We start from the raw sequence: 13,329 nt of genomic DNA on the forward strand, positions 1-13,329 counted from the left end.
AGTAGAAAAGAAGTGTGTGTATACAGAGGAAGATAAGTCATGGAAATATGTAAATATTTTTGTATATAAATGGAGACAGAGTCCTATACTAATAACTTACCGATGTTTGGTTTTTTTTAGAATGAGCAGATATCCAAAGATTTGTTCATCAAGAGTATGCTAAATAGTTATACAGAATTAAATCTTGAAAGATGCAGAAGCCAGGCACTGCAGGTAGTAGAAGGTTTTTTAAAAAACAAAGCAGGATAAATATTTCTATAAAGTTTATTAATGGTTTAAATAATTTTTTCCTTATAATTTTGTTGCTGTGAAGATGACGCTATTTCTTTGGTTTTTGCCTTCTGTGTAACATCTGATTTTGGTTCACATACTATGTAATTTCACTGTTGAATAGATATGTATTAGCAATATTTTAAAGCATTTATTCCATAGATTCTTAATGAAAATTATAATATTAAAATGCATAAATTACAATTTTTGAGTCTTTTTTGTTCTTTTCTTTAGAATGAGTATCTTGCAAATGAATTAAGTGTGAGAGAGAGAGAGTTGGAGGAGAACAGGACTGTAATAGCCAAATTTCAATCTAAATGTGAGTTGCAACCTGTTTTAAAACTAATGAATATTATAAGGTGCCTGCAGATAGTTTGCTTATTTAGTTGTTCTGCTTCTGTGTTTGTGTCCACAAATATCTGACTTTACAGATTCTGTTTTAAATGCACTTAACTTTGGTATCTTTCACAATGATGGAATGTGTACATAGAAAGCTATTATACAATCATTCTGATATACTTCTAACAGTGGAAATTGTGGTTGTGAATTGGTCTGGATGTCAACACAAAGATCACAAAACAATGAAAGTCAATGGCATTTATCAAATTGGAATTTCTTTAAATTCTCGTTAATGACTTCTTATTTTTACATTTTGTGTTTATATTAGTGTATATCTTTGTATGTTGTGTAAATACATATATAGTGTTGCTAATTTTAAACTTAACTTAGCAATAGTACATAAAACATAGTTTATTCCCACTAACTACATTAAACTAGAATCTCTTATGTTTTTCCTTCCTGAACCAGACCTAATAAGGGCTTTAAGTCTGTGGGTGATCCCAATTATGACAATTATACAATTTGCTTGTGTAATTGTAGTGCTTTTCTGACTCCAAGGAAGTGTTGGGAAATCAAACCCGCTTGCTGCTTATGTGTATATATATGTGTGTGAGCTGAAGTGCACTGATTGCAAACTCTGAAATAAAAATAATGCTAATTTCTCTAGACAAGAATCTTAATTTTTTCTCAGAGAATGTGAATTATGATTTGTTTGTTTGTTTGTTTGTTTACTTTTCAAAATAGGCTTGGTGAAACTGCTCAAACTGCTTCAAATGTTGCAGTTCACTCCTGAGTATTCAGGACAGCCATATTGTTAAGAGAATGTCCTGACAGGTTTGGGGTTTTTTTTAAAGTTTCCAGGCTTCTTGTTCTGTGCTGGAAAGTCTGGACTTCCACTGAGAGACTAATGGTGGCAGGAAAACTCTGTGTCTTGATAGTCCTTACTACAGCCAAGTAATTTAAATGTTCTTTTTTTTTTTTTCCCCCCCTGGTCTGCAGCAGGAATTCTGGCAATTCCTGTATACTTCGTTGTTATACCCGAACATTTCCAAGATAGGCACATTTCTGGATTTGTGTCTGACTAGGCAGGCTACTAAAGAGGTGAAAAAAGTGGCAGGAAATGTTGAAAGCCAGAAGGTTCAATATAGTCAAATGTGTTCCCATGAAACTTTTCATTATTGTTTTGTTGGTATTTCTCCAGTAAAATACACTCTCTGGATGCTCCTAGCAGCTTTACTTTTAGCTTCCTAATTGGTTATTGTCTGTATATAACATCAACATTCTTTTTGTATATCAAATCAACAAGTATTATGATGAAACGTCCTAGGAAACCTTAAGTCATTTTCTTTAGTGCTTTTAGACACATTTACAATTTTTATTATAGTAAAAGAACTATCAGAAGAGAATAAACAACTTGAACAAGGAATGAAAGAAATATTGCAAGCTGTCAAGGAAATGCAGGAGGATCCTAGTGTGAACGGAGGAGAAACAGCTTTAACAATTCCTAGTCTGGATCGTTTAGTTAACGTAAGCTTACTTTCTAAAGTATTATTTAGCTTTATAGGATTTACAGGCTTTTTTTTTCCCTCCTCAATTATTGGGTTATTGTATAATTAAATAGTAGCTTTAGTTACAAGTAGGAGTACTTAGTGTGATACCTCTTTAAAAATGCAAATTAAAAATATAGAGCAACAAGAAATTGCCAATAAAAATTTAAAAAAAAAAATCTTCATCTGGATTGCCCCAGTCATAAAGCTTAGGGAAAAAATTGTTTGCATGTCTTTTATCTCTATGGGACCTGTGGGAAATGTTAAAGAAAAATTCTTTTTATTAAAATATTTTACCAAAAAAAATCAGTGTTTTTACAGGAAAATTTAAACTTCTAAATCACAGTCTGTGGCAAATATACCATCAGGAAACTGATAAGTAGATTTTAAAATGTTAACATGTCATACTTTTTTGGTAATTTCATGTAGTCTAAACTTAAGGGCTCCAGTTTACTATGGAAAAAGAAAGCTTTTCTGTACTTTTTCTCTGTTTTGTTAATTAAATGTTTACTGCATTAGGCAATGGAGTCAAAGAATTCAGAGGGAATCTTTGATGCTGGTGTGCACTTGAAAGCTCAGGTTGACCAGCTTACAGGAAGAAATGAAGAATTAAGACAGGAACTGAAACAAGCTCAGGAGGAGGCAACAAATTTCTCTAATCAGCTGGCAAATGCAAATGAAAAGGTATGCGATTTATTTTATACAATTTATTTCGTACTTGAAATGTGACTATTCTGATAATTTAGAATAAAACCACACAATCTCTAAGATACTCAATTTATCTTATGTGAACAGTGTAATTATACAAATTTATGGAAATGTGACTATTCTGATAATTTAGAATAAAACCACACAATCTCTAAGATACTCAATTTATCTTATGTGAACAGTGTAATTATACAAATTTATGTATTGGATCTAACAATTGTCCATTTTAGGTTCAGATCTTACTCTTCTTAATGTTACTTTATCCTTGGAATATTCTATCATGTTAAACACCAAGCTTGCCTATCTTTTGAGGAAAGTTGTGCCCAAAAAATCTCACAGATTTCTTTCTTCAAAAAGCCAGTAGTCTTGCATTTGTTATTTACTAATAGTGTTCTAAAATGATAAATCGTTCTCTAAAATCCTTTATCTTGTTTTAAGTTGTACAACTGATTGTGGAATGCTTCTCCCAGGGCCAGAATGAGGAATGTAATGTTATCTTACAAGAAGCCAGGTTTAAATTTGCCTTTTAGAACAGCTTTGGTGATGCAAAAACACTTGCCAGTAGCTAATATACTAGAATAGTGTTTTATGTACTGTTAGAGAACCAGAGAGCTTTTAAGAAGTTAAATGAAAAGGCAAAGATTTGTTTAGAAGAAACCGTCAAATAACCACTGCAATAATTCTGTCCAAAACTTAATATTTTTAGAAGGAAAAGAAATGCCGTGTGTTTTAAACAATTTGTAATAAAACTGTGGTGAATCCTTAGATATGTGAAGCTGCCCTGATTGCTGGAGTAATTTGATAAATTTGGCTTAAGATTTTATGCATTTAATGATTTATGGAATCACAGCATTTTTAAAAGGTTACTTTAAAGAGAGTTTGAATATGTTAGAATATAAGTGACAGTGACTTAGGTTGTTAATAACAACTGATGTAGCACAAGAAAACAATATATTTCCCACTAGTGATTTTTTTTTCATTGAATGGCCAGAGCTACTTCTTCGCGTTTTTGTTTCTTTTCTTTAGATTGCACAACTGACAAATGAAATTTGCTTATTACGTCAGTCAGAAGGTGCCAATATTGTCTTCCAAACAGTGAATCTTCCTGAAGGAATGGCTCCTTCAAGTGTTAATATGATTAATTCTCTGAATGAATATTTAATACGTCTTATACAGGTAACTGATTTACTCCTTGATAACAAGAATATTTGCAACATATAGCTAATTCCTCCAAAATCTAGTGCCACTCCATGAATGAACATGGGAGAACTCTCCAAAATTACTTTGAAGTTCTGACATTCACTAAACTCTTCAGGCTATTCACGTTTGCTTTTTTTTTTTTTTTAAAGTTTTAAGTATTTTGCTGTGCTGTAAACCTAGAAGGTAGTACTTAATTCAGTTTTCGACAACAATTCAGATTTTGTTTTAATCTGAACTTTTTTGGGTATTTGCCCACCCTTCTATTTCTGCAGTTGCACTTTTTCTTTAAGAAATTCTCTCTTACTGCTGTCTAGATTCCACACCTGAGTCCACAAGTGCCAATCTTATTTTTCTCTGTACAGCAAAGGTCTCTATTTACCATATGAATTTTCATTCCATTATTTATCAAAAATATGTGAACATTTGTAAAAAGAAGCTTAAATACATTGAAACCAAGGCTGGTGATTCCCATGGGAAGCAGAGCAGACGAGCATATAGTGAAGAATTGACTCTTTGAGAATTGGAGTAAAAAGAACTTACCTTTTTATTATTATTAAATTATTTTGTTCTATCTTTGATCACTTTAGTTTTGTTGATTAGAGAATATCTTTCAACCGTATATGATCATAAAGTAGAAGAGTATTTGGGAACATGAGAAGAAAACATTGCTTTCCATTTCGACATTCAATTAGTATTCTTTATGGACTAGCAACAAACACGTCATGGTGTTTTGAACTTTGAGGGCTGTAATCCGCAGTGAAATTATGCACTATTTCACACCTATTCATATGGATGCCGAAGTTTATTGGGCTTTTTATCATCTGCTGCTTCTTAAGAAAATAAACATTTTATATCTGCAGTTCCCACAGTTCGTGACAGCAGCATCTATCATGAAAAACACAAGGGAGAATTGGCATTTTGATTACTCCTTTCATGTTTAAAACCTGTATTAATCACTTCAATATTTTTATTTGGAAAATAATCATTAGGAACTGGAAAATAAAGAACAGCTACTTAAACAATTAGAAGACGCAGTGGAGGACTACAAGCGAAAATTTTCAGTAATTCGTCATCAACAAGGCTTGCTGTATAAAGAATATCAAAGGTATCATTCTCTTTTCTGAATTACAAAAGTTCAACTATCTAATTGTTTAAGAATTTTGAATACAAGATTTGCTGCTGGGTCAAAGTAGTTCTTTGGTTAATCTCATAAATGCTGCTGCTCTTAGATATGGGCTCCATATATTTTCTTTAGTCCTATACAGATTCAGAAAACTCTTAGAAAACATTTTCTGCTGGACTTTTTTCATATTGCATATTTTATGAGGATTGCATTGTGGTTTCTGCATCCGATATATTGTATTTTATTAGAATCTGGTATTATGAACTCTTCAGTGTCATTTTCTTTTGCTTTCGAGGATGGGTCCTAGAGTTTTTCTGAGGGGGGAAGAAAGAAAGTGGTTATCCAAATACAGTCAGAGATCTCTGTTTCAAAATATCAGATAGTCAGGACTTTATAGTTGGTTTTCTTTCAGACTCCTAGTTCCTTTATATGCTTCATTGAATCTAATTTCTGTACAATTCTTCTTATGGTCAAAAAAAAAAAAAGGATTTTCATCTGTTAGGAGCATAGGGATGAATATGGGAATTTGGTTTCTTCAGTTAACAGGCTGTTAGTTGTGTCCTCTCTGTCTTTGGATTGGAATTAACAGTCACTGGACAGCTTTTAGAATAAGGGTGTTTTATATTTTAGGACCTTCTGTTTGTTCTTTGAATCAGTTAAGACTTCCCAGATAACATTATCTCTCTTTGAGGCATTATAGCTATAGCTTTTTGAAAATATTAAAAGCTATAATGTCCTGCCTCATTAACTACTAGATCAGGTGTCTCCAATAAGAGGGGTAAGATGATGATTCAAGGCTCCTTCTCCAAACCTGTTGTAGATTGAAGTTAAGGGAGGAGATTCTTTGACTTGGCATCTCATAAAGATTCACTTTCAGAGCATGTTTTTCCTTTTCCTCCATTATCTTGCATTATGGAAAAAACTAAGGGATCTTTGAAGAGAAAATACTGCTTCTGAAATACCCTTAATTATTTGTTTAAACTAGCCTAAACTATCCTATACAGTCTATAGGAACTTTCTGATTAGACATATATAAATAGTTTGTAGTATTTTTTGTTTCTAAATAAATAAAAGTGGGTAGAGGAGAGTAGCTTGGGCCAAAGCAAAGCAGAATTTTTTTATGGGTGGTGTTTTTTTGGTTTTTTTTTGCTTTTCACTGAAATAGAAAAACTAGGGTGGGAAATTATGTCATTTATGCATCTGAAATAAATTAATGTAATGGAAGGAAAGCATTGCAAAACCATTGAAAAAAAAATTAGTCACAGCTACTGCCTGGCCTTTTATTTAGTTGTCTGACCTCTAATGCAGAATTTGGGTGTGGGAAACCAAAATTTAATTCTGTCCACTTCCTGAGGGAAATTTGAACCAATATCTTTTGAAGAAAAACCCAACCACTATGCTGTGGGGAGTTCTCAGAGGATGAACAAGTAATTTTTTCCCTGTGATACTGTATTGTTCTGTATGATTAATTAAAAATACTTCAAAATCAGCTTAGGTATTCCATCTCTCAGGAACTGCAGAAGCCTTGTTCTCCTTGCCGGTTGTCTCTCTTAGCCAATGAATATGCAAGTGCTTCATACTAGGGAAACAGTTGTGGAAAAAGTCACTGATTATTTGCCAAGCCATTTTCTCTAGCTGTAAATTGTATCAGCTAAATCATTGGGTACAATTGTGAATACCTGCTGAAATCTACTGGGCCTGGTCTGCTTCAAAAAGGAAAGGCCAGTAGCTTTTTCAAATTACCTTATTACTAAAAATAAGTATCTTGGTTTGCAGTATGTCAGGGTTGCTTTTTTAGTTACAGTTTTAGAAATCATGAAGTCTTTCGTCATTCTAAATGAAAATATTTAATTACTGTTTTAGTCAAAAGGAAAGCTGGCAGAAAGAATCAGAAGATATGAAAAAGGAAAAGAAAAAGCTAGAAGAGCAAAAAGAACAGGATGCTACAAAAATAAAGGCATATTCTGTAAGTAATTGTGTTGCTTTCATTTTTCAAGAAGGTTTTAATACATAGAACAGAAGTTTTAATGCAGTACTGTAATTCGCTAGATGGTGGAAATGTTGCAGGGAAAAACTGCTTAATTCAAATCAAATGAGAAGGGAAGTGGTTTATTGATTTATTAGTGGAATGTAAATAACTAGCAATCAGTAAACTGTACATTCGGAATTAGTATCAAGAGTACGAAAGGTAAATCATGAAATTAAGGCACATAGAAAATCTTACTATAGACTTAAAAATCTCCTAAGTACCATTCAGTAATTAATCCCCAATATTTCTCATCCCACACATCCACATTCACACAGCTGTATTCACACCCCAGCCCCTTCAGGTTACCAGCACGCACACCCTTTCCTGAGAGTGCAAGTTCACTGTGCCCAAGCACATTTTGGGCGTACTCTGGGGTGCTGTGTGCATGTGGAGATGCTGCGGAGTTACGTGTACCCGTGTTCCTCCCTGCAGTCTGCTGATCCATGCAGTGGTGAGAAATCACCGCAGCACGTCACATACACACACCTGAGGTCTGGGTCCCTGCTTGTTGTACTTTTACCGCAAGTCCATTAGCTGGAGTGCTCATGGTGTCTATCAGGGAGGAAGCACTCACACCTGCACAGAGGATGCAGGGACAGAGGGGCAACTTCTGAAGCTGAACTTGGTTACGAGAGCTGCGTTACAACTCTTTTTGCCCCCACGGTTAGAAGTTTTCGTGTTGCTTTTATACTAGTTTTCAAGCTGGCTATCTGTTTCACGTCTCTGATTTTATGGTTGCTGTTCAATCTGGTTGATTTAAGAAAAACAGGCTTCTTGATCAGAAAAGCCAAATCTTTGCCAGTTGTCACGGAACTAGATTTTTTCATGGGTTCAGGCTTCTGAGACTCACAAGTTTTTTCTAGCTGCGTGCTCAGTCTTCATTAGGTTCATAGGAATCTGGGATATTACAGTTCCCATTTCTACTCCCCGACTCCTTGGCAAGCTGATGTATGCGACAGCAAAGCTAAAGCTCACCTCACTTCTGCAACCTGAGTCGCTGCAGTTCCCTCTCCCCTTGTTTGCTCCTGCACCTCAGATTTCTGCATGCATGCAAACATGGGTCCACATACACACAAACACACATGTTTCCAGAGGAGATGTCCTGTGGTTACTACACAAGTACTGGTTTGGCCCTCAAAGTAGGATGTTATTAGTATTTGTTAGGAATTACAGGAATTCTATTTAGTTTAGAAAATTGTTCCAATACATCTTGATTCTAGTAAAAGGGGGGAAGATTGAGAATTATTTTTGTTCTAAAATTTGAAAATGCCAGCATTAACTAAAGTTCCAGTTAATCAGTCAGATGTATTTAGCTTCTGTTCCTCAGAACCTAATGATTTTGAAGATTTATTTTTTTTTATTTTCTTGTAATAGAATTTTGTATGCTTATGCATGTGGTGAGTGTGTGTATATGTTTTATTAGCAAGAAGAAATTGTTTCAGACAGATCAATGGTATTTTTACACCTAGATTTAAAAATGTACAGGAAAGTTTGTCTACATAGTTGAGTTTTACCAGATTTCTCTACAAAGTTCTTGTTAAAAAATATTTTACAGAATTTACTCAGTGCACTTCAGCTGGATCCTGATGAAACAAAAAAAGTACTTGCAGAAAATAATAGAAAAATAACAGTTTTACAAGTTAATGAAAAGTCACTAACAAGGCAGTATACTACTTTACTTGAAACGGAACAGCATCTTAGGAAAGAAAATGAGAAACTAAAGGGTGAAATAACACAAATGGAGACTGCAGTTATAGGGAAGATTGGAAACTTGCAACGGTTCAAGGTATAGTTTACAGTAGTATTAGTACACTTTTTTATTTTTACAGTTTGGCAATAAATACACTTTTTTAAATGGACGCAGTACTAATTTTTTGAGTGCATTACCCAAATGCTTTGCCAAAACATGCTTTGTATTTAAATAAGCATCATAATATGAAACCTCTCAGTTTTCCCCTTCTGAAGTTGCTTCAACAAGTTATTTTTATTGAAAATGTCATATGAAACCAAATCTTGCTTTTTGGCCTTGCAGGTTGCTAGGGCCTGTATTAACCCATCTTTATAGAACATGTTTCTGACAGTGGCTTATGACTGAGAGGCAACTGTTGATAAAATTAATAGAGAGTTGGAATACCAAAGAAATTCTGTCAATGTTTATTGCAAGCAATTCAAAAAGATGGACAGTAATTTAGTGAAATAAGAGTGTCATGTTCTAAATTGTTATATTAAGTGGTATTCTTTTTCAATTGAGGTTTTTTTATATTTAAAGATCTAGCAGAACTTAGTAACCCATTGTGTTGCTTATTTTCATAGGAAATGGCTAGCTTTAAGATTGCAGCTCTGCAAAAAGTGTTGGATGGTAGCGTGCCATTGTCTGACCTAGAACTGGCTAATAAGCAGTATAATGCATTAACTGCTAAATACAGAGATATGTTACAAAAAGATAACTTGCTCGTCCAACAGACAACAAACATGGAACACATGGAGGTAATGTTTGCGTTATGTTTGAACTCTAAGGGTAAGAAAAACCTCTTTATAGGTTCATTCTGCATTGGTTTTCGTTCTCACTTAATAAAAAGATAGAACGTTAAGTCCCAATGCTAGAACTACTGGTTATAACAGCTTCATATTGGGTATGAGATGTTGGAGCCAATATTACTGTTGCTATTGAATTTTAATTTGCTTATCTGGTATTTTTCAGTAGATTAAGAAACACATACAGAGTCTCAGATTTTATTTCAGTAGGCATATATAAAAGCATTTTTTGTAATTGTGTTGGTGGATTTGGTTATTTGGTTTTGTTCTTTGTTTCTTTTGAAGTTAAAAGGGTGTGTTCCCTCACAAAGTATTTTTAGTTATTTGATTACCAAAATGAGGCTGTCAGAAGGAATATTTGGTATCATCTTCAGTTTAGGAGGTCATAAGGAAAGCAGAACGAGTGTAAACACTTTCAAAGCTTTCTCTCAAAGTAAGTGCTCTTACTAATTCCTGACTTACAAGAATGAAATGTTCAGTTACAAAAGGCAGTAAACATTTGGAATTTTACTTCCATAAAAAAGTAACTAACCAAAGATTGTTCACAACATGTTTGCAAAATGTCACAGAGCCTGCAAATACGTAACTATTCATTTGAACTTTTATTTTCAAGTAGAACTGTGAAGCTGGCTTCAAAGATATGTTACCACCACACACTTTTCTTTCATGTCAGAAATAACAGTCCAAGAAAGTGGTAACCAGTAATTAAAAGTCGTGTCCTGTTCTTGTCTGTTGGGTTTCTGTGGTTGACAAAGGGTTAAATACATGTGGTGGGTAAACTTAGTGAACTGTTAAATTTGTCTGCTTGGGAACAGGTAGTTGCATTTGTGTTAGCTAAAGAATGAATGATTTCTTCTCTATTTTATGAAATTGTGTGTGAAAACTTGCATTGGCTATTTCTGCAATTTCACAGAGCTAGAGAATCATTTAGCAACAGCAACAAAAATGTGTTTAGAATATTAGAAATTGAAAATGTATATGAAGGATTCAATTTGTTTTACTGGTTAATGTGGAAATTCGTGTTTCTGTTTGGAGGGGTGAAGGAACATGTACAAAACTACTGTTCGGCATCATATTGGCTGCCTAAAAGTGCTAAATGAAGCATATGATCTGTCTCAAACATGCGTTTATGTGCAAAATGAAATATCCTGTGAGAGATGAAAAATCCTCCAGAAGTGCTTCTTTCTTTCCCACTATTAATGGGCTGTTTGGTATGACAAACGTAGATTTCTGAATCTAATTCCAGACACTCTAGGAATCACAGTCACTGATGATAAATATTCTCGGTAATGCTAATTGACGGTAAGATACAACATAGAAAGCCAAGACTAGCATTTTTACGCTTAGGAGGAAACCACTTCTTCTGTTGCCATATATGTAGATTATGGCTTGTGCTTGTGTGTAAAAGCTGTTAATTTCTAAGATTTTATAGGTACTGAACATCAAGTCCATTACAGTTAAATAGCTTGCTGTTATGTTGCAAATTTTGTCATACAGCGTGAGAATGAATCATTGAAAACACAGATAAATTCATTGAATAAGGAACTGGAGATCACAAAAGAGAAACTTCACACTGTAGAACAGGCTTGGGAACAGATGACTAAACTGGGCAAGTATAAAAATTATATTGCAACATTAAAAATCAAATGATATGTCCGGTATAAAAGTACTATTTTAAAACATTTTAAAATTGATGTATCTTAAAGAACAAAATAAAAAGTCAAAACTATTTTGCATCTTTCATTAATGGTCTTAAATTTTTTTGGTGATTTTTTTTCTTGGTATTTGTTTAATTTTATTTATCTGTTTGACCAAAACCAACTTGGCTGTCTTCCTCTGGAAACTGTTCCACCCTGATATTTCTTGGGTTACTGGCTCAAGGGTTTAAAAGCTGAAACTTGTAAAGTAACGTCACCTGATTTTTTTATTTTTTAATAAAGTGCAGTATGTTCTGACTTGATTATCAGTCAAAGTACTTCATATGTTCTCAGGAAAATTTATTTTTCCTGGGTTCATGCTCTGTAACAAAGTATTTTTTTCTTGACAGCTGGGGCTTCTTTGTGTACAGTTTACATTCCCATTATTCAGGAAGAACTCACCTACATCTATTTCTTTTGCAGTTTTAAAATTAAATTTCCTGAAGATTTTTCAGCTGAATTAAAGATATATGCAAATATACCCATTTATAATTAATAATAATATTTAATTCAAATTAGATACCTTTCAAACATGTATAGCCATGCTTGCAGTTTAAAAAAATAATACAGATGTTTCAATAAAGTTTATCTGACAGAGATAAAGTAAATCTCGTGTTGTGTTTCATGGTGCAAATAATTTCATAGTTGAATCAGCTTGCATGTTTCCTAATTTAAATATTTTTTCATGTAGGGGCTGACAATGCCATGGACAAGGCCACAAAAGCAATAACCAACAGTGAAATTTCATCCATTTCTAAGAAAATCACAATGTTGGAAATGAAGGAACTAAATGAAAGACAGAGAGCAGAACATTCGCAACGAATGTATGAACATTTAAGGAACACTGTAAAGCAAATAGAAGAACGTAATTTTGAATTGGAAACAAAATTTGCTGAGGTAAATCTGTTGAGGCTTTACAACGTAATCTAACACACCTTAAAAGCATATTTTGGGGCTTTTCAAAAAGGATTAATCTGTTTTGTATCACATCTGGCAAATAGGCTTGTGGTGCAAAATATAGCTGTCTCTAGGAGCTGCAATTCTGCATGCACAGGACATTTGTAAAAAATATAACTAATTTGTCGGTAGTTTGTTTCAAATATTAGTTAATCTCTACAAAACACATGATGAGCATCTTGACAGATAGTTTGCTAGTTTTTCAGCAGGCTGCTAGAAAAAAAGTCTGTTCTTGACCTGTTTTTTCGTGTCCTAATTCGTATGATCCCTTTTCTGCTAATTTTCCCTTAATTACCAATGATTCAAAAAATGTTAGACCTTTGCATCCCTTTTGCAAATTATATGATTCTGTTACAGACTGTCTATGTCCTCTGTCACATCACAAACTGTATCTATAATACAGGAATAGAAATTATGTGCTGTTAAAGCTGATGGTCTTCAGTATTCCTGTCATATCAGTCTTAAATCTTGTTAGATTTTTTTTGTCCCCACTATTCGTAATTCAAGTTTGTTCCATAAATTAATTATTTAATTGTAGGAGACTTTATTATAATTTCCAGCCTAAATTTATTTATAGGTAGTTGTACACATTTGTTCTTGTGTCAGTACTGGCCTATAATTTAAACACAAGGGAAGAAAAAGAATAGTTATTTTGGCAGGAATGTTGATAGATTGTATTCAATTCCCCCTCCTCGTGCTTTGCTAGTCTTCAGCCTAGCTATTTTAGTTTGCAATTATCTGGACTCCTCATTTCTCTACTGTTTTACTAGTATTTGTTACACTGTTTTGATTTGAATTAATTTGGGACATGGACTAACTGAAACTGTGTAAAGCTTTTCAGTGTCAGGATTATTAATTATGAAAGGTCTTTTTAGAAAGAACAAAAGAACTACACTATTATGAGTCTGTCACTTATGACTTGTA

The 13,329-nt window shown here is 33.6% G+C and overlaps 1 protein-coding gene across 9 annotated transcripts in view; it reads left to right on the forward strand.

Moving 5' to 3' along the window:
• The window catches only part of CEP290 (centrosomal protein 290), a 54,359-nt gene that overhangs the window by 15,420 nt on the left and 25,610 nt on the right, over window positions 1–13,329 (forward strand). For 7 of the 9 annotated variants that reach the window (XM_065629890.1, XM_065629901.1, XM_065629944.1 and 4 more), the window contains exons 19-28: window positions 505–589; window positions 1,994–2,136; window positions 2,676–2,840; window positions 3,891–4,040; window positions 5,054–5,169; window positions 7,051–7,153; window positions 8,772–9,002; window positions 9,530–9,703; window positions 11,249–11,360; window positions 12,140–12,345. In XM_065629890.1, the coding sequence (XP_065485962.1) occupies window positions 505–589; window positions 1,994–2,136; window positions 2,676–2,840; window positions 3,891–4,040; window positions 5,054–5,169; window positions 7,051–7,153; window positions 8,772–9,002; window positions 9,530–9,703; window positions 11,249–11,360; window positions 12,140–12,345 (1,485 nt within the window). Of the gene's footprint in view, window positions 1–129; window positions 214–504; window positions 590–1,993; window positions 2,137–2,675; window positions 2,841–3,890; window positions 4,041–5,053; window positions 5,170–7,050; window positions 7,154–8,771; window positions 9,003–9,529; window positions 9,704–11,248; window positions 11,361–12,139; window positions 12,346–13,329 lie in introns of those variants that run through there. The other 2 variants (XM_065629951.1, XM_065629919.1) reach the window with 2 other exon arrangements.

The sequence above is a fragment of the Caloenas nicobarica genome, chromosome 1 (genome assembly GCF_036013445.1).
Source record: "Caloenas nicobarica isolate bCalNic1 chromosome 1, bCalNic1.hap1, whole genome shotgun sequence".
NCBI lineage: Eukaryota > Metazoa > Chordata > Aves > Columbiformes > Columbidae > Caloenas > Caloenas nicobarica.